The sequence below is a fragment of the Barbus barbus genome, assembly GCF_936440315.1.
Source record: "Barbus barbus genome assembly, chromosome: 9".
NCBI lineage: Eukaryota > Metazoa > Chordata > Actinopteri > Cypriniformes > Cyprinidae > Barbus > Barbus barbus.
Window position 1 is genome coordinate 28,318,132 of NC_136737.1, and position 27,087 is coordinate 28,345,218.

Genomic DNA, 27,087 nt, shown 5'->3' on the forward strand with positions numbered 1-27,087 from the left:
CAGACAAAACTTTGCTTCAAGAATGAGCCACATTGCTGACGTGATCTAATCGCTAGCACACCCTGAGCACATGCGAGTTAACCCCTTCCCCTTATCGGCAAGACATATCGGCATAATTTTGCATGTCAGGCCGATGCCGATATTTACATTTAAAGTCATTATCGGCCGATTTCGATATCAGTCCGATAATATCGTGCATCCCTAGTGTGAAGGCATCTCCACAACATTACGAAAAAAGATTTGCACGTTTCTTTTTTAAAATACGTCAGTGATGCGTCGAGTCAGATAATGGTATTTAGCTGGCTAACCATTTATAGAAAATGTAATAAATTACAAAATTTAAGTTTTAAATAATTACAGGTTAAAAAATTCCTTTATTTATTTTTTTATAATTAAAGTTTTTTATTGCTTTTCGGAAGGTAAATGGGTAACAGGAGTACAATATAATAATAATAATAATACAGGGTTACAAATTTCTACAGGCAAGGTTGGAACAGTAAAAAAAAAAAAAAAAAAAGTACAATACAAAACCTACTGCCAAGTATAAATCTATTCATTCTGAGTTGTTACTTTAACATATGTCCAGAACTCTTCCCAGGGAGACAACCCATCCTCTTTCACCCCATTTACTGCATGGATTCGTAAGAAGCAATTTCAATCATTGCACTCGCCCAATCTTTCAGTTCTGGGGCTTTTACGGTCTTCCAGTGTCTTAGAATAATCCTACTAGCCATTGTAATACATACCATCACAACAGAAAGTACCTGCTTAGAGACATTTGGTAATTGAGATTTATCACCTAGTAAACACAGTTGGGGTGTTAGAGATATTGTGGAGCCATACCAACAACTTATAATATCTATAACTTGTTTCCAGAATGGTTTAACTAGGCTACACTCCCAGATACAATGTAAAAACCGGTTTCCATCTGGCATTTCCAGCACAAATTGTCCTTCATCAGTTTCATCCTGTAAAGTCTTACCGGAGCGTGGTAGTATCTGTGGAGAATCTTATATTGAGTGAATTTTCCCCTTCCTTCCTTTATATATTTACCACACCCCGCCAAAATACTGGACCAAGTCTCTGGATCAATTTCTTCACCAATATCTCTCTGCCAAATGGTCTTTAAATTTCCCAGATCACTACTCCTATAGGAGTTTACCATTTTATATAATTGTGAAGATTTATGAGATTCTTGTATTTTTTTGAAATATCTTGAAATAGGGTTGTCAACCATGGGGCAAACTTTAGACAGTATACAATTACGTAGCTGTAAAAACTTCCAGAAGTTTTCCTTTCCTAAAAGATTTTAACGCTTCTTTAAATTCTCATAAGACCTTAACACACCGTTTTCATACAAATCATCAATAATGCTTATACCTTGCTGGTGCCAATACTTCCAATAAATCATCTTTTTACCAATACGAATTGCCGGGTTATGCCATAATGAAGAATATTTCTGTAAATAGTGAGATAATTTAAATGTTTTATGAATTCTAACCCAAACATCTCTAGTATGAATGAGGACAGGATTTGTAGTATTAAAAGTGGACTGTGAGAATACTTCAATGGGATTGGCCTCCCAAATATTCTCCAGCCTTTGTTGATGAGTTCAGTGTCGCTCTTGTTTAACCTGTATATGCTCCCACTAAGTCAGATAATGAGGACGAACCAAATTGCCTATCACAGCTATGCTGATGATACCCAGATTTACCTAGCCTTATCTCCAAATGACTACAGCCCCATTGACTCTCTCTGCCAATGCATTCATGAAATTAACAGTTGGATGTGCCAGAACTTTCTTCAGTTAAACAAGGAGAAAACTGAAGTCATTGCATTTGGAAACAAAGATGAAGTTCTCAAGGTGAATGCATACCTTGACTCTAGGGGTCAAACAACGAAAAATCAAGTCAGAAATCTTGGGGTGATTCTGGAGACAGACCTTAGTTTCAGTAGTCATGTCAAAGCAGTAACTAAATCAGCATACTATCATCTAAAAAATATTGCAAGCATTAGATGTTTTGTTTCCAGTCAAGACTTGGAGAAACTTGTTCATGCCTTTATCACCAGCAGGGTGGATTACTGTAATGGTCTCCTCACCGGCCTTCCCAAGAAGACCATTAGACAGCTGCAGCTCATCCAGAACGCTGCTGCCAGGATTCTGACTAGAACCAGAAAATCTGAGCATATCACACCAGTCCTCAGGTCCTTACACTGGCTTCCAGTTACATTTAGGATTGATTTTAAAGTACTTTTACTCGTTTATAAGTCACTCAATGGCCTAGGACCTAAATATATTGCTGATATGCTCACTGAATATAAACCAAACAGACCACTCAGATCATTAGGATCGAGTCAGTTAGAAATACCAAGGGTTCACACAAAACAAGGGGAGTCTGCGTTTAGCTATTATGCGGCCCGCAGTGGGAACCAGCTTCCAGAAGAGATCAGATGTGCTAAAACATTAGACACATTTAAATCAAGACTCAAAACTCATCTGTTTAACTGTGCATTTGTTGAATGAGCACTGTGCTATATGTCCGAACTGACTGCAATACATTTTATGTATAATCATTTTCTTTAAATTCATTTCAAATCAATTTCTATATCATCTTAAATTTCCTTGTTTTTATTATTTTTATTCCCATGTTTTTATTGATTTTTAATGTCTATTTCACTTTCTTTTATGTAAAGCACTTTGAATTACCACTGTGTATGAAATGTACTATATAAATAAACTTGCCTTGCCTTGCCTTAATAATACAAATTTTTCCCCAAAGAGTAAGTCTAATTTTTTCCCACTTCTCCAGATTAGTTTTAAACTTCTGAAATAACGGGTCTAAATTAAGTGTTATTATTTCTTCCATGTTCCGGGACAGTTTTATTCCTAAATATTTCATTCCCTTAGGGACCCACTTAAATTTAAACTTTTCTACCATAACTGGTAAACATGAATTGGAGAGGGGGGTAGCTTCAGATTTATTCCAATTGACTGTATAACCAGACAATTTTGAGAAAGATTGTATGACATCCATTAGGTGTGGTAGAGAGGTCAGGGGGTCAGTTATAACCGCTAAAATGTTGTCTGCATAGAGTAATAACTTATGTTCTTTATCTCCGGCTTTCACTCCTCTAATCCCAGAGTGTGCTCGAATAATAATCGCCAGTATTTCCAAAAAAATAATAAACAAAAGTGGACTTAATGAACACCCCTGACGTGTCCCTCTTGAGAGGTTAAAAAAAGGGGATACTACTCCATTTGTTATCACTGCAGCCTTGGGTCCTTTATATAGTATTTGAACCCATGAAATAAAGTTTTGCCCAAAGCCAAAATGTGACAAGGTAGAGAATAAAAATTGCCACTCTACCTTGTCAAAGGCTTTCTCCGCATCAAGAGAAATGGCTGTTATTGGAGTGTTTTTGGATTGGCATGTTGAAATTAGGTGAAACAACAATCTTACATTGTCAGATGAAGCTCTATTGTTCATGAATCCAACTTGGTTAGGATGAATAATGTTTGGTAACACCTTTTGCAGGCGATTGGCTAAGATTTTTGTCAGAATTTTCAAATCAACATTTAATAAGCTAATAGGTCTGAAGTTTGAGGGGTCTGTAACATCTCTACCTTTTTTAGGAATTAAAGAAATATAGGCCTCGTTAAAAGTTGGGGGTGCTTGCCGTTTCCTAAACATTTCTTGATATACCTCGTTAAGTATTGGAGCTACGATCTCTACAAATTCCTTATAGTACTCCGCAGGCAAGCCGTCGGTACTCGGTGATTTCCCATTTTTCATTGATGAAATTACTTCTTTTATCTCGCTTACTGAAATAGGAAATTCCATCTCCGCTACCTGATCTGGCTGCAAGCTCGGCACTTCAACATTTGCGAGAAAATCTTCAATCTCGTTTTGAACAGAAGTAGTATGTGTTATAGACGTATAAAGCTTTTCATAATATTGCTGAAAAACTTTATTTATGTCTTTGGATGCAAAAATTAGTCTATCTCCCTGTTTAATTGCTGGTATTGTGTTGGAGGTGTTTTTTTCTCTCAGTTGTCTGGCTAACAATTTCCCTGTTTTCTCTCCCCCTTCATAAAAATTTGTTTTCAATCTATACAGTGCATATTCCACCTTTTTATTAGAAATCTCATGCAACTGATATTTCAATCTACAAAGTTCTTGATAAAGCCTATCAGAAAAAAAAATAATCAATTGTAATTCTTTGTTTTTAATTTCCTTTTCCAACTCATTAATCTTATTTAAATTCTCTCTTTTCTTTTTTGCAGCCTGAGCGATTATTAGCAGCCTCCCAAACTGTCGAGATATCTTTTGTACTTCCTATATTTATATCAAAAAAATGTTTTAAATCCTCCTCTAGAGCTTTCCTGAATAGTGGATCTAACAGTAATGCCGTGTTCATTCTCCATCTTCCTCTTTTTTCTGTGTCACTGGCTACATTCAGAAGTAGTTCTACTGGTGCATGATCAGTAATAGTTATTGTCTTTATAACACAATTAACTACTTGAGCAGTCAAAAGGTTTGATACTAAGAAAAAATCAATCCTTGAATACGTTTTATGACTGTGAGAGAAAAAGGTGTAATCCCTATTCTTTGGATTGACCTGCCTCCATATATCTGTGAGACCTCTCTTCCCTTTGAAAGTAAATGAGTCTGTCGTGAACTTTTATCAAGGAATGGATCTATTACCTCATTAAAATCCCCAGCTAGAATGATATGACCCTCAGTATTTCCCAGCATATGATTAAGATCATGAAAGAAAAGTGGGTCACTCTTGTTAGGTGCATATATATATTGCACAACACCATTTTTGTACTCTCTACCATGGCTTCCATACATACATTTCTTTGTTTTAACAGAACACTTATATTCTTATTGATCAAAATTATCACTCCATTACGTTTGCTGGAGTATGAACTATAAAAAACGTGACCTACCCACAAAACTTTACATTTTTCTGCTTCTTTACACTTCATATGAGATTCCTGAATAAACACAATATCTGCTTGATTGTTTTTCAGATATGTCAAAACTTTTTTCCTTTTTGCTCTGCTACCACACCCATTGATGTTCAATGAGATAAATTTAACTATTCTCCCAGACATTGCTATCGTATTCTCTTAAGTCTGTGCCCGCTTTTAACAATTTATTCTGTATTAACAACTTAAAACTCTGAGACCCCAATGTATGAAAAAAGGACGTTAGCCAATACCTTCCTAATTTTAGTTTTCCAAAACTTATCCTTTCAAACTCTCTGAACTTTGATACATGTGAAAAATAACGTATACAAAAATAAACAGAGAAAAAATAAAAAATAAGAAAGTAAAAGTCCGACAACTCCCCATCCCTCTTTTCCAGGCATCCACTTTTCTTCACCATGAAAAAAGAAAATAAAAATAAAAAAGAAAAACAAAAAACCTCCGGTCCGTAGGTTTATCGCCGCTCCCGTGCACACTGTCTTTTGGCCGTTTCCCAGCCACTTGGGAGTTATCATTCAGCATCTACATTCCCGCATAACAGTTTAAATGTTTATGAAAAATATGGGCCCACCTTTATGTATTGCACATGTTCCTCATTGACAATATTAATTAATAAATCTTTCAGCTGCCTCCGCATTTGTGAAGCTTTTATTCTTCCCCTTGAAGCGTAGCGTCGCTGGAAAGTTGAGTGAATATCTCACGTCGAGTTCCCGCAGTCTCCGTTTCGCCGGGCTGAAAGTCTTCCTCAAAACAGAGAGCTCTTTCGACATATCTGGAAACAACGAAAGGCGACAGTCCTCCCAAACAACTCCCTGCTTCCCTTTCACAACGTTGATCACCTTGTCTCTCGCAGACTGCCTTAAGAAGCGGATCAGAACCGGTCTTGGGGGCTGATCCGAATTCGGCATGTGAGTCGGCTGCCGATGCACTCTTTCGATCTCAAACTCTCCGTCTGTGTCTAGCTCGAGGCCTTCCTTCAAAATCTTCTGTATGCAAGTCGACAGAGTCCCATTAGCACCGTAAGTCTCTTTAAGACCCATCAGCCTTACATTATTTCGTCTGCTCTGGTTCTCGAGAGTTTGTACACGGTTCCATAACACATCCACTTGTTTTCCCCTGACACTACTATCATTCACCAGTCTCTCCGAGGAATCTTCCAGGTGAGCGATACGCTCCTCTGCTTCTCCCAATCTCTCCTGAATAGCCGTTACCGTTGTTTTCAGTTCCGCCGTGGTTAGTTTAATCGTTGAAACATCCATCGCGACGGTCGATAGTGTAGAACTCATTTTAGAGACTTCCACGAACAGTTTCTCGAGACTTTTGTTCGAATTTTTAGGGCTGCTGGGCGTGTCTGAGGTGTCGTCCTCAGTTTCGTGTGCCGGGAATTTCCGTGTGGAAGGACGGCTTGGAGCTTTAAAATATCTCGACGTAGCCATAACTTTTTGTGTTCTTTCTCAGAATTCTTAATACATTGACTTGTTAACTAACAGCGGTGAGCATATGATCACGTACATTTGTAGGATTATAAGCGGTTAGAGTAAATTAACTCCAGAGTGGCATGGAGATCTCTAACACGCTGCCATCTTGGTCGCTGCCCCCACGTGACTCCCAATTCCTTTATTTATTTACTTTATTTAAGTCAGATTCTGTTAAACAAAATAGGAACGAATATTTAACACTAGAAAATAAATGTCAAACAGTACAAATGTAAACATAACAGTAAAAATAACAATATGCATACCTGTACTATAACCCTACCCCTAAACCTATGCATCACTCAAAACTTTCTGCATTTTTTTTTAATTGTCAGTCATAAGCTTGTTTCATCACGGGACCTAAAAAATATTCCCATAAAGTGAATTTACTGGTATTAATATACTTGTGGGGACATTTGTTTCATAATGTAGGTAATACACAAACACACAGCCTCTGTATGCATTTTATTTTCTATGATTGAACGGTTATGTATACAGTACATAGCAAACTATAAAGTGTGTCTCAACTGTACCCACTTTAACACTTTGTATATTTCTTTAAATGCTACGTAATCCTTTTAACATTCGTGTTAGAAAATATGTCCAGTAATAATAGACAGTTGAAACATCACAAATATCAACAGAATTTGTTAGCATATATGTAAATGTGACTTTTATCCTATTATCACAACACTGTACAACTAAACAGCACGTGAAGCATGTGTCTCAACCCCACAGACATGCTCACACATTTCTCTAGATTATGAAAAGACCTTGCATGGCACAATGTCATAAAATATGTAGCACAGAGTAACGTTTGCAATGATATATGTAACAATCATAGAAGAATAATAAGCTATTCATGGTGAAATGAAAATCTGAAAGACGCACACATTTCGTAACCCAAGTTATTTAAGGTGGTGTTTCAACTGTACACCTCTGAAAACTGTAATTAATGGTATGGCTTTCTGAACTTAACTACTGTGTTTTATTTGTGTTTGGTGTCAGCTAAAAAACAATTCCCTATAAATGTTAGATTTTATAATAAATAATAATAATTAGCTTATTTACTGTTGGTCATATGTGTCATTGTAGCTGCAGTCAGAAGAAACCGTTTGACTTCCACTGCAACAGACCAGGAAGTAGAAAACTGGATAAAGAGATGGCTGCAGCTTTCCGCAGACAGGGATGGAGGCCGTCGGGCAAGACAAAAAAATTGACTGTTTCTTGGTTCTGCCTGCTCAACGGACTGCCCTTTTGCCTTGCTCTGTTTTTGAACTATAGATCTGATTCTCCACTTGTTTATTAAATTCTCCTGGTTCTGACACTGGCTGCTGTTCAACGGACTGCTCTTTTGCCTTGCTCTGTTTTTGAACTATAGATCTGATTCTCCACTTGTTTATTAAATTCTCCTGGTTCTGACACTGGCTCGCCCTGCCTGTTCAACGGACTGCTCTTTTGCCTTGCTCTGTTTTTTTAACTATAGATCTGATTCTCCACTTGCTTTATTAAATTCTCCTGGTTCTGAGTGACACTTGCTTGACCTTGTTCATAATATGTAGACCTTGGTCTAATGTTTTCTTTGGACAGTCCTCCCCTTCTGGACCTCTGCCTGTTTAATTGTATATATTTATATAATGTATTTATATTTATTGTTTCCTGTTTTTGATTTTTATTTATAAATATTTTTCTTTGGACTACCTTCTGGTTTCTTGCAGTCCCCCCTTCTGGACCCTGCCTGTTTTATTGTATATATTTATATAATGTATTTATTATATTTATTGTTTCCTGTTTTTGATTTTTATTTATAAATATTTGTTTTCTTTGGACTACCTTCTGGTTTCTGGCAGTCCTCCCCTTCTGGACCCCGCCTGTTTTATTTTATATTTGTTATATTTATATAATATGTATTGTTTCCTGTTTTTGATTACTATTTATAAATGTATTCATGAAATATTTATATTTATTAAATCACTTTTGACTGATTATTTGAGTATTTTCTTTATTATATTATGATTAGATCTGGGCCAGATGTGGCCCATGCCATTTCTGGGATCTGGCCCGGTTGTGGCCCATGCCATTTCTGAGATCTGGCCCGGTTGTGGCCCATGCCATTTCTGAGATCTGGCCCGGTTGTGGCCCATGCCATTTCTGAGATGTGGCCCACGTCTGGCCCGGTTATGGCTGACTTCTAGCTGCCACACTCAGGTTGAGTCATCGCCGTCATTCCATGCGGTATGTGGGCCAGAAGAATTTGGAAGATGTGGGCCACAACTGGGCCAGATGTCATTTGCTATCTGGGACGTGTCTCAAATGTACTCAGTCTACCCCTATTATTATTTATCAATTAGTGATAATTAATATTTTAACGTAAGAATTTAAAGTTTTTTAACAGTGTTATTAACGAAATATCATGAAATGCTAATAAAATAAAAAAAATAATGATCCTGATTTAAAAGGCAGATATGTATGCTGTATGTTGTTGAAGACCACCTGTCAGACTAGACCTTCTAGTCCTTCCCCGGCCAGAGTGTATCCATGACAACCAGAGCTCAGGCTCGTGCCTTAGTTCACACCCAGTCTAATAAGAGCAAAACTTTTTGCTTGTTTTTCGTAATTAAGTCAAGGACTTCTCAGACATTTACACACTTAAGACGTACTAAAAAAGGTCTGAACGGGAGCCGATAACTGAAGACATAACACTCACAAGAACTGGAGAAAACTTATTACTCACCGAGAGTGATGAATATCCAAAGACAAACGATCAACTCGCACCGCATTGTGCTTTAAAGGTAACAAACTCCACCGCAGAGAAGAGGATTTGCACTTTACCGACAAAACAGCGCTGAGGATGTGAACTTGGAGAAGCGGAGCGCTGGATTCCACTGAACTGAGTGAGATGCACTGAAGCACCTCCCTGTTTAGGAAACCTGAAGGGAGGGGTTAACACTCCTCACAGAATCACACATCTAGTCACTTCTATGCCATTTAAAAAGCACGGTCTGTTTTTATAAAACCGAGGTGCTTATAGTTTTTTAAAGTAGCTTATCTAAACTTCACACACAAAACCACAAACATGCACACAACATAGAAAACACCAGACTACATGTCTCTTGCGAAAGGAAACACTTCTTTCAAAAATATTTTAACTCCTATAAAAATGGTGTTTTTGCATAATGTAAAACACTGCCATCTTGTGTCAGAATTTGAATTTGTTAAACTGCTTTGAAATATCTGTATTGTATAAAAATAAAGATGACTTTACTTCAGTATGTCTACAAAGCACTGTAAACAAAAATGCAAGGATGAACATTTTCTTTGTTTTTCAAATCATTGAATTGAATTTTTCTTTCTTTTTTTAAGTGATGAAATTATGTATATTTACACTATAAAAAGAATGCCTTTCTGGCAAAATCAAACAAAACAATTTCACCTTTACTCAAAACCATACAATACTTTCAGATCATGCACACAGTTAGTCAGTATATAAACACCAAAGAGGCTACATAAAAAATGGAGAACATGGCATCCAGAGAAAAAAATTATATTGTACACAGGAAACAAATTTTGCAATTACGTAAAAAATGATAATCACAGCTGTGAATATTGTAAAGTATATATTGAATATGTCTGTGTATTCAGCACTTGCATACTGTAAAATATGTAATCCAAATGTAAAATCAGAAAAGGTCTAAATCTCTAAGTGAAAAGCATCTCAGTTACAGTCAAAAGCTGTGCAACTGCAAAATTAGAGAATGAGAGATTGATTCTGCCTTAGCATTGGTGTTGGGTCCAGCCTGAGGACTTTGACCACATCACAGGAAATAGCTTGGTTTCCATCCAAACATGAAGCAGATCTTTTCAAAGTTTGCAAAAAAAAAAAAAAAAATTGAATTAGGTGCATTTCCATCAAGTTGTTTGAGTGGATGACGGTGGTTTTGGTAATCTAGTAACCAACAGTAAATAAAACAAGGCAAGCAGAGAAAATGAAGAGCGGACTGCTATTAGTTATGATTGGCATGTTGATTTAATGTCCTCTAGGTCATAATTCAGCAACTGTGTTTATATCTCCCATTATTTACATTAAAATACATAAAAACGTTTTTTGCAAAATAAAGTTTTTTTTGTTTTGTTTTTTATTTCCCAAAATTTGCCATTTCCATTACTCTTTTCTGATGCGTTACTTCAAAATGCACATAGAAACAGGGCGATGAAAATATAGCTATTTGTGGTCTCTTGCCAAGCAAAGGGAAAAATCCTCTGAGTGCTAGATCCAGCCTTGACAGCACTTCACAACAGCTCTTTCTCATCCTCATTCTCTTCCTCCTCATCCACCATGTCTTTCAGTCCCATTGTGGTATCAATTTAGTGCACCAGGACCACCTGGGCACTCTGAGCTGGCTAATATTTTGTACAGTTAGTTTGATTACATAATTAGGAACAAATGTGAACAAATTTGAGCTGTTGTGTGTGAAAAGATAACTTTTGCCAATATTGTGATTACTATACTGCAGTAATTATTAGACTGAAAGCTTAAACAAACTAATACACATAAAAAACAAAGCACTGCAGCATGTTCTTGTGCAGGAATGATCATGAGGAAAGTTGGTCTACAGGCTCATCTACAGGGTTTTTACACGACTCACACATACAGTATAATGACAGTACACAGTGCTTGAGAGGACTTTCACTGTTCTTTGTACAGTAAATACTGCACATGTTAATCACAAATTCATAACTGTTGAACTGATTTGTAGCCAAGTACTTCTTACATGAACTGTCGACTGTCTGGAGGAGGTAAATACTAAGAAACTGCTATAACAATTCTGAATTTATTCATTTATTTCTTTACTGTACTGTAATTGGCAGTATACTGTATTATGATGCATACCAAGTTCATTTTCAGTCTATTTGATCTTTTCTAGTGCTTTTCATCTATTTGTTTTAAGGATTGTTTTAAAAAGTGTATTGTTGAATTTCACTGCATCTGCACCTCTCTATTTATGTTAACATAATAGACATTGACTTGCAAAATGGTTCCTGATTCCCAAAAGGAGGTGTTTGTAACAGTGTTTTGAACTGATCTCACTAGTGTTCTCCAGGCAGTGCAGTAGTCTGTGTATTTCACAGGTTTGTGTGTCATCTGAGGCCAAGAATTAAATTCTGACAAATGAGAATATGTTTTTGACAGACATATAAATATGAATATAACTATAGACATGTAAATACATGTAAATATTTTCAAAATATATACTGTATTTGTGTGTATTTATATATACATAATACATATACACAGAGCACACACATATATTATGCAAACAAAAACTTTTATTTTATATTAATCGCGATTCATCATTTGACAGCACTATATATATATGTCCAACAAAAACATATTCTCATTTGATTGCTTCCATTGTCCTCATTTGTAAGTCGCTTTGGATAAAACCGTCTGCTAAATGACTAAATGTAAGTGTGTATATATATATATATATAGTGATGACAGATATTCAACAGATGTTTCACAGTTTTCTTGTGAGGGAAGACCATCGTGACTATCTCCGTTTTTTGTGGTTCCGTAACCATCAACTTATATCGTATATAAGGGTGCATGTGTTTGGGAACTGCCCCTCACCTGCCCCTCACCTGAAAAGGACTGCTATGGAAGGAGCAAACGAGTATGGGACTGAGGTGAAGACATTTGTTGAGAGACACTTTTATGTTAATGATGGTCTCAAGTCATTTCCCTCAGAAGAAGAGGCCATCAGTGTGTTAAAGGCAACTCAAAACATGTTGGCCCAATCTAACCTCAAGTTACATAAAATTGTATCCAGTGAATCCAAGGTTATGTGTCACAGAATGGCCCGTCTCCACCTTCACTGATCACGTTCACCTGCACTTCATCACTAATCATGTGCACCTGATCCTTGTTCCTATCATTCAGAACTGGATATAAGCACTCACCTCAGTCACCACGATCGTCCGTTCTTGAAGTAACACTGCTGCAACAACGTCGACCCAACAAGGACCCACGCTTCACAGAAGCTATTAGCTCATTATACTTACCTGAATTCCTTACCAGATTATACTTACCTTCTGTTTTGCTCCTCTTCATCTTCCTCGCCTCCAGATTGCCATCATAGCGTTGAACTCTTGGATTACACTGGCCTTCCGGGATTCCTGTTCGTCACGATCCTGCAAGGAACAGAAGCTCAGTTAGAATCCCAGCTCACTCCCTTCATTCCTACGAAGAATAACCACTTACCTCACTCGAAGACTTTCACCTTTGTTGTTCTTGAGAATACCTGTAATAAACTCACTCGCTTCAACACTTACCTGTGTCTGACAGTTCCGTTACATTATGAAAGCATTCCCGGCTGCCGACCTTGCCAAGGACTTACAGGATCTTGATATTGGCCAAGATCTTCCCCCTGTGCAAAGAAGTTTAGGCCTCAGATGGGACCTTGTTGCAGATACACTCACTTTTCAAGTAACTGATAAGGAGAAACCCTATACTACTGCTATCGACTATTAACAGTCTATTCGATCCACTTGGGTTTGCTGCTCCAGTGAGTATTCAAGGGCGAAAAATTTTGAGAGATCTAACCACTGATGTTTGTGACTGGGATGCACCGCTCCCTGAGCACAAGTTTGAGGAATGGCAAAAATGGTGTACTTCTCTGAAGGAACTGAAAGAGATAAAGATCTCAAGAGCTTACACGTTAATTCCATTCTCACAAGCTCAGAAAAAGGAAGTCTGCATATTCTGTGATGCATCAACTGAAGCTATCACTGCTGTTGCCTACTTAAAGACTACAGATGCTAAAGAACAAACTAGAGTGGGTTTCATCTTTGGCAAGACAAAGCTGGTCCCTAAACCTGGATTCACCATACCAAGACTCGAACTCTGTGCTGCTGTCCTGGTGGTAGAAATAGCAGAGGTGATCTCTGAAGAGTTGAATTTGGAATTGGAGAACATGAAATTCTTCACTGACAGCAAGATAGTGCTTGGGTACATATTTAATGAATCAAGGCGCTTCTATGTTTATGTTAACAATAGAGTGCAACGAATCAGACGTTCAACTCAGAAACATCAATGGCACTATGTCCAAAGTGATCTCAATCCAGCTGATCATGGTACGAGAGCCATTTCAGCTAATCAGCTTACTATCTCTATGTGGCTCAGTGGTCCAGCGTTCCTTTCGCACCTACAGACCTTTCAACCAGTTGAGGAGGCCTTTGAACTCATTCATCCTGAGTCAGATACAGAATTACGACCTGAGGTAACAACGTGCAGGACGGACATTTCACCACAACTGGGAAGTGCACGATTTGAAAGGTTTTCAAACTGGACATCGGCTTCTAGAGCTATAGCGCAGCTCTCACACATAGCTTGTTCTTTTACTAAAGAAGCTGAGCATGATTCCTGCCAAGGTTGGCACATTTGCAAGAAGCTCTTGAGTGCAACACAACTAGATGATGCGAAGACTAAAATACTTCTTGCTGTTCAGACAGAGATCTATTCGCAAGAAATTCAGAATATCAACAAGAGAGAACCTATTCAAAAACGAAGTTCTCTTTCCAAACTTTGTCCATTTATTGATTCTCAAAGGCTTCTCCGAGTTGGAGGGCGGATGTCAAGAGCGCAGCTTCCATCAAAAGAGACTCACCCAATTATAATTCCAGGAAGACACCATGTTACTTCCTTGATCATTAGACACTACCACGAGAAAGTTTGTCACCAAGGAGCTGTAAGTTTACTGAAGGAGCAGTAAGGGCAGCTGGTTTCTGGATTGTTGGGGGGAAGAGATGTATTAGTAGTCTGATTCACAACTGTGTAATTTGCCGTAAGCTACGTGGTAGGAGAGAGGAACAAAGAATGGCTGAATTACCTACTGACCGTCTGAACACTGATCCTCCATTCAGTTATGTAGGTTTGGATGTGTTCGGACCTTGGCCCATCATTACACGAAAAACAAGAGGAGGACAAAGTAACAGCAAGCACTGGGCAGTCATCTTCACGTGTATGAGCACAAGAGCCATACACATCGAAATTATTGATTCACTAGACTCATCTAGTTTTATAAATGCCCTCTGGCGATTCTTCGCAATCAGAGGGCCTGCAAAACAACTGAGGTCGGACTGCGGAACGAACTTCATAGGGGCCAACAGGGAACTTCAGATTGGCTTGACAGATGCCAACCAGCAAGTGAAGAATTACCTCTCAGAACAAGGTTGCACATGGTTATTCAATCCTCCGCATTCCTCACATATGGGAGGCAGCTGGGAGAGAATGATTGGAGTCACACGTCGTATTCTCGATGCTATGTTCTATAAAAAATCTATGCCCCTGTAAAATGATCAAAAACTTAAACCACTGCTATAACTATTCAACTGCAACAAATCCTGTTCATAAATAGCACCACAGAGCTGAGTAAGGAAACAATGACTCAGGCTTCAGAGAAACCACCCTTACACTTGCAGTCGTTCAGGTGGCATTTTCCACTGGTAGATGTAAAGTATGGAGTACAAAATGTGTCTTTAACATCTTACACATACAATATTTCTTGACCAAACCACACGTAAATTATTTCCATCATCATGGAGAATAAATAGAGTCCAAACATGATAGGAAATGTTTGAACTATCCCCTCATTCTTTACAATTTTTCTTAATTCACAAACTATTCATTCAGCTTTCAAAACAAAGACACATTTGTAACGACTGGACCAAGCAGACACACAATTATTTGTTACATTTAACAAATAATCCTTAAAACCAACAAGCCAACTATGAGAGCCAATGGACCCTTCCCCATGAAATGCAACTAACACCTCAAAAAAGGCAGAACAGGCCTCTGGTTCCATGGCAACCAAAGACAAATAATCTGGTAACACTAGTTTTATTGCCCAAAGGATTCGTATTTTGCTTATATAAACGAGAGAGAATAGTATATGTTGATACCTATGCAACATAATAGTGATCTAAGAATCTTTAAAAGTTTGTGTATGGACAACCAATCCAGTTACATATGGAAAATACCATGCTCGGAGACAAAGGGTTGTAAACTTTCCCTCCAAAAGTGTAGATCTCCATTGGTTCTTGTCAGATGTATTGCCTGGTCATCTGTTTGGAGAGGTTTTAGACACAATCAGCCCCACCCTCTTAGCTGGTATAAACATCTCTATAATAAATGGGGTATTTCCAGAAACAGCTCCTATTGAAAGGCGTTCATCTTGACCCCACTGGAGGTACACCTGGACACTTTTAATATTCTAGACCTGTTTCAGTCTGGTTCTAGAATGCTGCATATCACTGAGTGGGGAAGTCGTGGCCTAATGGTTAGAGAGTCGGACTCGTAATCGAAAGGTTGCGAGTTCGAGCCCCCGGCCGGCAGGAATTGTAGGTGGGGGGAGGGAATGTCCAGCGCTGAGGTCCAATACCACGACTGAGGTGCCCTTGAGCAAGGTACCGAACCCCCAATTGCTCCCCGGGCGCTGCAGCATGGCTGCCCACTGCTCCGGGTGTGTGTTCACGGTGTGTGTGTGTGTGTGTGTGTGGATTTGTTCACTACTCACTGCTGTGTGTGTGCACTTGGATGGGTTAAACGCAGAGCACCAATTTCGAGTATGGGTCACCATACTTGACAATACGTCACAACTTAAACTTAAACTTAGTTGGCATTGCTGAAGGTTATAAAAACGACATTCTGCTGTCCATTGATTCTGGTTCATCTGCTATCCTGATACTTTTAGATTTGAGACTAACAAATAAAAAAGAAATCTCGGCAAGTGAATGAAAATAAAACCAAAGTGCTTCTACTGGGTAATGCACAGTTAGGTTTCTTAAGAAATAACAGTCATGCAAAAAATATTGGAGTCCATTTTGATCCTCAATTTGACAAGCATGTAAATGCAGTTGTAAAGAGTATCTTTTTCATCTTAGATCAGCGGCAAAAGTGAAACACTTTCTTTCTAGTAAAGACCTTGAAATTGTAATTCATGCACTAATTTACTCTCAGTTGGATTACTGTAGCTCTTTGTACATTGGCCTACCTCAATCTACACTGTCTCGGTTACAGATGGTTCAAAATGCAGCAGCCAGATTCTTAACATGAACTAAGAAAAGGGATCATATCTCCCCTGTCCTTGTCTCATTGCACTGGCTCCCTATAAAATTTAGTCGACTTTAAGATTCTTCTTTTTGCATACAGGGCATTGCATAATTCTGCTCTGGATTATATTTGTGATCTTATTAGGCCATATACAGCCTCTAAGTCATTAAGATCTAGTGATCAGTTTCTTTTATCTGTACCCCGTTCTCATTATAAATAAAAAGGTGATCAAACTTTCTCAGTAGTTGCTCCAAAGCTGTGGAACAGTCTACCTTTGAATATTTCCATCACTGGATGCTTTTAAAACCAGGGTAAAGACATATTTTTACTCTCTAGCATTTGAGTAATGCTGTGTATGTACTTTAAACAGTTGAATTGGTGTTTTATGTATTATTACATTTTAATTGTTTTTGATACTTGTTTTTAATTTCTTTTTTTCTCTTTTCTCTTAAATTCTGATTTATTTTTATTGTAAAGCACTTTGGATCAACTGCGGCTGTGTTAAACTTGTGCTCTAAAAATAAAATTGGCCTTGCCTTGCTGAATTTCACTGCATCTGCACCCCTATATTTATGTATAAATACCCCTCTAATAGACATTGACTTGCAAAATGGTTCCTGATTCCCAAAAGGAGGTGTTTGTAACAGTGTTTTGAACTGATCTCACTAGTGGTCACCAGGCAGTGCAGTAGTCTGTGTATTTCACAGGTTTGTGTGTCATCTGAGGCCAAAGATTAGATTTTGATAAAAAATAATGTTTTTGACATAAATATTTGATTTTGACCTGGAAGTCTAAAGTTTGTGGGTGAGCAGTTTTGCGACTGTGTTTATAGTTGTGAGAAAATGTACCTTTTATGGTTATTAGAACATTAAAACATTACAATCTAAAATGGCTCTTTAAAGCATTAAAGCATAAAAACACAATCAAAAGTTAAAATCACTGAATTAAAAATGTAAATTTATAATAGAAATCAGAGTACATTTTAACTGATAAGAGGAACACACATTTAACTCATTTGAGCTAGTGATTAACAGTTGCTGCTATCATAAAAATACACTTATATGTAGTAAAATTCTATGTGTCACATTTAATGTCCAACAACAAATATTTTAGCAGAATGTATATTTTATTCAGAATTCTTGCGCTAGTATTCTATTCTGCTCTGTCTGTGTAGCGCGCATGCGCGCCGCAGCGCTCGTTCTCTCGCATAAGCCCCGCCCACTCCTGACAGCTAAATGGATATATATGCATGACTCTCTGACATTTACAGATGTAAAAAATATACCTGTGACGTATCAGTTATGCACTGAGGAAAACACAATGTTTCAAATGCGTTAAACAGCACAAATATTCGCTGTTTGCTACGGTGGATCGATTTGATCCATGATCGACATTAAGGGCTGCTTCAGAATAAGCGTGTACATCACATTATCCAGACTCACTGAACCTGGATAGCATTAGTCAGATTGCGTGAACTTGAATTGTCGTTTATGGAACCGCTTTAGTCCCGATTGATTTGTTAGGTTATTTCAAGTCAGGTTTTGGACTTTAATCCCCGCTTTTCTTAGCGTCTTTTATGGAACAGCCCCCTGGAGATCTACCTTCCTGTTCAGCTCCAACCCTAAACAAACACAACTGAACCAGCTAATTAAGAGCATTTGATAATGACAGACAGCTGTGTTGGCATATCTCCAGGAACAGGATTGGCCACCGCTGCTTTAATGTGTTAATAAATCTGTCCCATGAACTGTTGTGTTAACAGTAGCCTAAATAACCATTAACTTAAACTTAGCTTGAGGATGTAGTTGATGTGTTGCAGTTTATGACATTCTGAGGTCTCTGAATTCAGGTATGAATGTATTTGGACAGATGTTTGTGTCCTTTCTTTGTTTCTGCTACATCCGGAGGTCCTAGTAATTTTTATAGCAGTCTTCGCCTAAACTGAGGAGTGGGTTTGGTGGTTCAGTCCTCTCTTATGCAGAGGTGTGCAAATGGTCTCTTTTCTTGCCCTGTAAGGGGTCTGGCTGTTGTTTTAGCATCTTATCTGATGTTTCTAATCATTAGCTCATGTTCACCATATCCAGTCACATTGTGGCACATCTTCGTCCACACCGATAGATATAGAGCGAGGCGTTGCCATATACTGGTTCACCACAGATATTCCACTGGATATGTCATTACATCTAGTTTGTGTTTTATTTCTTTCTATTTGTTTATAATTGCCATGTCCATAAATTAAAATACCTAACTGATTCAGCTTGATTTGTTTTATTTTTTTCATGTAAAGCCCCAACAGATGCAACAGGATATTATAAGACCAGATATAAGACAAGGAGTTATGAACAACCTAAAGTGCATTAAACATTACATCATGTCCGGGATTCCATGTTGACCTAGTTTCTTAGTCTGTCTCATTATCATGTTCACCCATGACCTCATTAATTAGCTCAATAGTTTCTGCTAATAATGTCATAGTGTCGTCTTTGAATTGAGAGAAGCAGTCCTGAGAGTGTTACAGAACATTATTTGTTCAAAGGCAGACTGGTCAAGCATCACTTGTTGTGTACAGAAGGAGGATGAAACAGTGAGTGAGTACACTAAAGGTTTTGTCAATCATCTGCAGCATACAGTGTTATGGCTGACACTCCAGAGAAGATGCTGGATGATAAAGGACCACTAGTTCACACATGTCCTTTCATCAGAGTATCGAAATGCATTGTTCTTCACAAACCTCTCATGAATGAATGAAACTTTGCAAAATCATTTATGAAAAGGTCACCTGGGAAAGAGATTCAGATGTAATGGTAAAAGTGAAGATTTCAGCAGCATCCAACGAAACCTGTCAAAAATATGAATGTAAGGGGAGGGCAGCTGTGATTACTGTGGTAAACTCTGTAAGAAAGAGTGCAGAAAAATCAATTAGATATCAGGAGAAATGAACAGCATTTCTCATCTACTGCTCATCTTCAGTCTCAGTCTCTCATCACTAAACTCAGCTGCTGACTAATACCCTCTAATTTACAACAAAGGTGAAATTCTCCTTGTTAACAGAACAAATGTTATTGTTATAATGACAGTCTTGCGTTTCCTGTTTTGCGTTGAAGGAGTTAAGTTGAAATATTTTCTATTCTGTGCTCCACCCTTCCTGTTTACTTCTGGTTCCTCTGTTCCCGTTTGTTGCCCTAGTTACCCCTATTTGTTTGTCATAGTGACTCATTAGCTCCCCCCTCCCCCGTTATTTTGTTTACCTGAGTATATATTCACCTGTATTTCCTGATCATTTGTCTGGCCATGTTTCTTATAGATGCTTGTGTCCAAGTGCATGGGTTTGATTTTAACATTGGACATTAGACTTTAGTGGGAACATAACAGCAGATATCCTGCCATGCCACTCACATAGTTTACCATAAAATCACATTAGATTTGTCCCACGTTACTGTTAATGTTCCTAATGACTTCATCCTAGGCTGGAAGTTTGTATATTGTGCATCTTTCAGCAAAACATTTGTCTTTCTGTCTGTATGCTTTATATTCAGTGTCTTTTTGTCAAACACTGAGCTTCAAACTCATCGACGCAACTTTGTTCATTCCTGAAGTGAACATTTAACTCTTTTGGAGTGCTGTCTTGAACTGGGTGCAGTACCTGCGAGTTGTCCTATGCTTCTCGTCTGGTATGTGATTACCAAATATGCTCTTACTCTTAAATGTGTATCCTGTGTGTGTGTATGTGTGTGTGTTTGTGTGTGTGTCATGATGTCTTCATAACCGCCACCTTGAGCAGCGTCTCAGAAACTCATGAAAATGCTTCATGTGTAAAAAGGCTGTGCCTGAATCAATGACAGTCTTCCAGTCTTTTAAGTGTTCAAGTGTTTATGATCATAATGACTATGACTTTATCTCTGTGATGTATCTGAATTGTACAGTTGTGCTTATTGGATTGGGCTCATAAAACCTTGAAGTCTGGGCAGGCTCCTAACAGCTGCTGTGACCTGAGTGCTTTTGTCTTTCCTTGTAAGCACTGCCGGGCTGCCAGCTATTCAGGCTCTACTGGGTGTGAGTCCAGGCTCTACTCTATTGAGTCCACCACAGTTCTTTGTTTACTTCTCCGAATGCGTCTTTGATGTGACATTAACTTGTGATGATTAATGCTAATAAAGACATGTCTGTGAGCCTTATTGCTGTCCCATGGCAAAGATTCTGCAGAAAATTGTCTGTTCATAATATGCAGCGTTTAAGTGATTTTGATCAGCTGCTTTCTGACAAATAAGCAACATCTTATAAATACACACAATTTCAAACTTCCGTGTCAAACTCAAATATTTCAGTCAAAATCATATTCTCTTCTGTCAAAATCAAACTTCGGCCAGATGACACACAAAAGCTAACAAATAGTGTACACCGCTAGTAGACTATTCTAGCTCCGCCGCAGTGAGACCAGTTCAAAACACGGCTACAAAACCCTCTTTTTGGGAATCAGGAGTCATTTTGCAGGTGAGTGTCTGTTAATGGACAGGCGTGGAGACTGTAAATAATATTTGTGAATTCAGTATGTAAGCACAGGTACTGTCAATTACTGCACAGTAAAATAAACTGAAAAAGCCTTGCCTGAATGCTTGCTCAGCATGTAGTTGTTGTTGAAGTGGTGAAGTGTAAAGATGTTTTAGCATGTTAGCATGATTTACTTTGCATGTTGTGAAGCAGTGATTTTCCATTGTTGGATTGGTGCTGGTACAAGATGAAGTTCAGACGAAGTCTGATCGAGTATGGAGACGTACACAACTAAGATTATTAAATAAACTCATTTTATATCATTATCACTTCAGGTCCTGCTTTGTAGCCTTATCTTACTTCCTCTGTCAATTTCTCAGGAACATCTTTGTGCCTTTTACGTCAACTCAAACTTTCAAACTCAAAGCACTGAGGTGATCCGAGCCCCAGTTTGTAAAAACCTGCTTCATGCAAATGTAGTGTGTAATTCTGTTATGCCATCTAACCGAGGTACAGCAAGTCCAGTTATGATCACTAGTCACTGTCAGACCAGAATATCGTCATTGTGGATTTAAAACTGAATTCACACGGCTCATCACAGGCTTTTATCAGTAGTTGCTGGATCATCTTTCTATTTACTGGTGTGTTATCTGTTACTTACAACTCAATACAACATTCTTTACTGCACATGTGTATTCGTGTTCTCTTTGATCGTGGGAAATTTGAAATATGTGCGTCTTTCCACTCTGAAGATATCAGCAAAAGTCTTTTTTCCAAGGTGAGATTTTCATTTCACCATGTCCCTTCCACAATGAATATCTTATTGTTCTTTTATGATTGTTAAACTTAATATACATCATTGCAAACGTTACTCTGTGCTCTAAAATATACATATTTTATGACATTGTGCCATGCAAGGTCTTTTAATAATCTAGAGAAATGTGTGAGCATGTCTGTGGGGTTGAGACACAGTGTATCAGCGGTACCCGGATCGGTGTCCTATTGCTTCACGTGCTGTTTAGTTGTACAGTGTTATGATAATAGGATAAAAGTCACATTTACACACATGCTACGCAAATTATGTTAAAAAAAATAGTTGTGATATTTCAACTGTCTATTACTGGACATATTTTCTAACACGAATGTTAAAAGGATTACGTAGCATTTTAAGAAATATACAAGGTGTTAAAGTGGGTACAGTTGAGACACACTTTATAGTTTGCTATGTACTGTATACATAACCGTTCAATCATAGAAAATAAAATGCATACAGAGGCTGTGTGTTTGTGTACTGGTACTACCTACATTATGGGGACCAAGTATAGCAATACCAGTAAATTCTAACCTTATGGGAATATTTTTTAGGTCCCCGTGATGAAACAAGCTTATAAATCATACAGAATGATTGAAAATGTAAAAATGCAAGTTTTACATTAAGAAAGTTGCAAATTTTTTTTGTTGTTGTTGTTATTTGTGCCTGATGAAGATTTGATTGAAACGTTGCAATAAAAAAATATATAATTTTATGGAGCAGTTAATTCAGTTTGCGGATATTACATTTGTCCCTTTTTTTTTTTTTTTTTTTTTTGTCCACCTGAACCCTATTTGGGTTTGTGGGATGTGCACAACTTTCTTACACTTTGGCTTTTAAATATTTTTTAGGTACCCATGATGAAACAAGCTTATAAATCATACAGAATGACTGAAAATGTAAAAATGCAGAAAGTTTCGAGTGATGTGTAGGTTTAGGGTTATTTATATTTTTTACTGTTATGTTTACATGTGTACTGTTTGTAATATTTGTTCCTGTTTCGTTTAACTGAATCCTAAATTAAAAAAAGCTAATTTATTTTTAAGCTGTAATTATTTAAAACGGTAATTTTGTAATTTATTACATTTGCAATTCATTATTTATTACATTGGGGTGTCTCAACTGTACCATGCTACTGTTTCAATTGTACACCATATGGGTACAGCTCAGACAAAAATTCACCTCAGGTTTATGAGCTAATAGTGGAAAATATAAACTACTTATGGCTATTATCAATTTATGATATTTTAGTACACAAGCAAAATAAATATCATGTGAAAAATCACTTCATTTCAGCATCTAGTTTTTGTGTAGTAATAAAAAAGCAGAAAGTGTCTCTACTGTACTCAGTCCTGAACACTGCATAAACTTGACTTGATATAAAGATGCATAAATTCTTGTTTTATGCCACAAACTCAAACTTCAAATCTAATCTCATTAAAATGGTTCACTAGGTGTCACTGTTAGAGTAGAATAAGCCTCCTTCACCTCAACACAAAGTCAAACTTGGACCTTATATCTACTTTCCTAATGCATATTAATGTGCATGATTCACACAACCCATCAGGTTATTGAACAGAGAGTTGTTTGATCATCTTTGTTTACTGGTGTTTATTATTGTTTACAAATAAACAGATCTACCACATCGTTAACTTTTCTGAACAATGGAATTTTTTTTTTTGCCGTCAAACATCATCAGTGTAAGACAAGTTCATGATGTAATCGGTAATAACTCAAAAGTGTTTTCTGTTCCTTGTTTATTTCAATTAATTTGTCATTTCAAGATGACTGCAGGAATTCTCATTTTACTTTCTATAAAATACACTGTACCTCAGTTTTATGAATCCTGTTGCCTACAGGTACAGTTTTATTCACTTATCCTACTTTTAAGGTTATGTAGCCTTTGTTTTTGAACATTTGCCAATGTTCTGGGATCTGAGACTGGTCAAAAGCATTTACCTAGTAAACTTGACTACAAATCCCATCAGCCCTTGCGCTGGTCAGGGGGCGGAGCCACGCTCACTTCCACACTTTTATCTTCCACACGATGGGTTGCGTCTGTCAAGCTGATCACATTATTGACGAGTGGAAGTGAAAACACATCGTGGAGTGTATTTTTATTGGACTAATGATGATTGGTTTCACAGCAACATCACTGGGATGTGATAGAGGACGCATTTAATGGTAACTCGATTTCACAGAGATTTCTGTGTGATGTAGTTTTTTTAGGGTGTAATTTGTTCATCTGCAATACGTAACTAAAATAATTCCTGTAACACTTCCTCTGTATTTCTACACAACAGAATGACTTGCTCATTAACAGACATGTCAGAGACGGTATGTGTGCTATACTTGTTTTTTAGGTTATAATAAGTAAGCATTGAAAGAAGCATTAAAGGAATAAAGCAAACACAGTTGTAAATGCAAGAAAGCATTCTGTGTTAATAGTTTTAATAGGCTACTCGTTAGGTTCAAAATGAAAGCCTAGACAAAGAACAAGCTTCAAAAAGAACATAAAGAGTTAAAAGTAATCCATGTGAATCAAGTTTAATCCAAGTCTTCTGAGGATAGATGGATTTATATGACAGAGAGATGTCATTCAGGTTTTTATTCAGATATAAACATTGATTGGGTTAACAACTCTTTAAATGAGGGTTTATGCTTTTGACATATTTGGGCTTTGTATACATGAGTTAATCAACGATTTGATTTGCTTTGAAAGTAAACAATGACTTTTCAGCCTGTTCATCATTCATTTGATTAAACCACTGGAGATGTATAAATCACTTTTATGCTACATTTATGTTCTTTTTGGAGCTTGAAACTTAATTGTATGGACAAATACAGCTTAAGCAATCTTCTAAATATTTTTGATGCTTTCCACAGAGGAAAGGCTGAGTAAATGATGACAGAATTTCCCTTGGGTGAACTCTCCTTTTTTGACATCCACTTTAACTGAATTGTTTTACAAAACCTTAAAGGGGTCATATGACGTTGCTAAAAAGAACATTATGTTGTGTATTTGGTGTAATGCAAAACTCACGTTTGAATCGTCAGTGGCAAATTCTTTAAATAAGAAAACGTACTTACAGGCTGTGAGTCAGAATCGCCAGACTGTGCTGACCTGCCCTGGGTTTCCCGATAACGATTGGTCTTAGCACTTCAGCGTTTTCTACGAGTCATTTTACGAACGTTTGTTTTTGTTTCATGTGCGTTTCCCAAAAATGCTCTTAACACAATCACACGTAGCCCTGCTTTAAGTGCTACTTAGGAGTCACTATCTGTTGGTCAAGTGCTGAAATGTCAATTTATAGAATGGCTCGTAATTGTACACGCTCGTTTATTGAAATGTTAACCTAATGCTACGTTCCAGACAGCTCGGATATAATATAATATAAACACAGTATAATTATAATATAGTTATACGTTTAATATTAATATGCTAGTGTGATACACACAAAGTATGTTCACAATTGTGTTTTTTTTCCTTTTCTGAATATGTATATGTATACAGTTATTGCATTAGTTTTTTTTATGCAGTGTTGAAATGCAAATGAAAAAAGGACTCTTATTTTGACATTCTGGCTGGAGAGTCGCGAACGGAACTGCGCATGCTTCCTCATATCTGCAGAGGAGCTGTATCAGAGCAGACGCGACTCTCTTGTCTCTTTCTTTGAATCCTGTTTTACAGGTAAAAATATGGATATACAAAAGAGAAACCCTTGAAAAATACCACAGCAATTGCACTATTACCACGTTTGGTAAACGTATGGAGAATGTAAAATGTTAAATGTGTTTATATGATAACGTTTTGTTCGTCTTGATGTATGCTGTCTATAACGTGAAGAAAATAAGTTAAGTTATGCTCCAGTGGTCATTATAATCGAACTAGTATTGTATTAATAGTTGTTTGATCATAAAAAGTTTGTTTGCTCGTGTTAATGAGTGAATAGGTAGAGTTAAGTGTATCTTTGAAGCTCACTCTGTGATCACATTTGCCGCGCTTGCCAGTCACGTGACCAGGCACTGAGGGAAGCATAGAAAGTTACTGAATCTTTCTGTATTCATTAATATCCATTCCTGTGGAGGTAAAAGAGTGAATTGTGTTTCACAACTGTTTTAAAAAGCGAGTGCCTTTTGGAAAACAGTCTTTCCCAGTATAGTACATTCATATTAAATATCATTGTGTTAATGAATATTTCTATTACTGTTTATAAAATATAATACTTATATAAGTTAAATCTTAACTAAAGATGGTAAAGTGAAGAAATGAGACTTCTGATTCTGAAAGTGATTTATTTTGATGTTGGTGACAAAAGTGATGTGATGAGACAGACAAAAGAATGTGAATTAATGCTGTAAAAGCAACTGTTGTGCTAAAATTGACTTATTGTGTATAAAATAAAAATATCTGCAGAGGAGCTGTATCAGAGCAGACGCGACTCTCTTGTCTCTTTCTTTGAATCCTGTTTTACAGATATCACAGTAATCTGTCAGCTGGGTCTCCTGAACCGGGGCCTGCAACACTATATATAATAATATATATTATTATATATATGTGTAGAGATGTTATTTCCGCATCCAATAGCTACATGGCTGGTTTTCGTGCACGTCAGAAAGCCATTGACAGATTTTTTTTGAGTTTCTCCCTATTTTTCCCAGTCTTTGAAGTGTATTTCCTACATTACTCCTTTTATTCTTTTTTTTTTGTTGTTGTTCAGTCATTTAATTTAGATGTGTATTTGTATGTTTTCTACTCTTTTTAATTATTGTACTTCCTTTTTTATATATATATATATATATATATATATAAACAAGTAATAAAGTGTACAATAAAGTACAATCAAAAGCTTTAATTATAATCACATTGCAGTTGAATAAAGTTAACGGTGTTATCTGCCGATTGTCCTGCAGGTGACCTCATAATTCTGTCTTCTTACGATGCACGCAGGGCTTTACCATTACTCCTGAGTACTCGTAGATCTACGATGATTTTCTAGCGCTACTTAAAGGTGCCATAGAATGCATTTGATACAGTATTTTAAATTGTTCTCTGATATCTACATAGATGGTATATGGCTTAGGTAAGGGCAAAAAAATCTCCAGAAACGATTTTACATGTCCATTTACAACCCTAGGATTTCTCCCTAGAATGAAACGGTCTGTTATTGGCTTATTTGGCAGGGTCATGAATAATAATGAGCTC

At 37.2% G+C, this 27,087-nt stretch overlaps 1 protein-coding gene across 2 annotated transcripts in view; it reads right to left on the reverse strand.

Moving 5' to 3' along the window:
* The window catches only part of LOC306874685 (CD48 antigen-like), a 42,659-nt gene that overhangs the window by 13,993 nt on the left and 1,579 nt on the right, over positions 1-27,087 (reverse strand). The window contains exon 1 of one of the 2 annotated variants that reach the window (XM_079424891.1): positions 9,206-9,367. The exons of the other annotated variant lie outside the window; for it this stretch is intronic. Coding sequence (XP_079281017.1) covers positions 9,206-9,251 — 46 coding nt within the window. The 5' untranslated portion in view covers positions 9,252-9,367. Of the gene's footprint in view, positions 1-9,205; positions 9,368-27,087 lie in introns of those variants that run through there. 2 annotated transcript variants of the gene reach the window in all.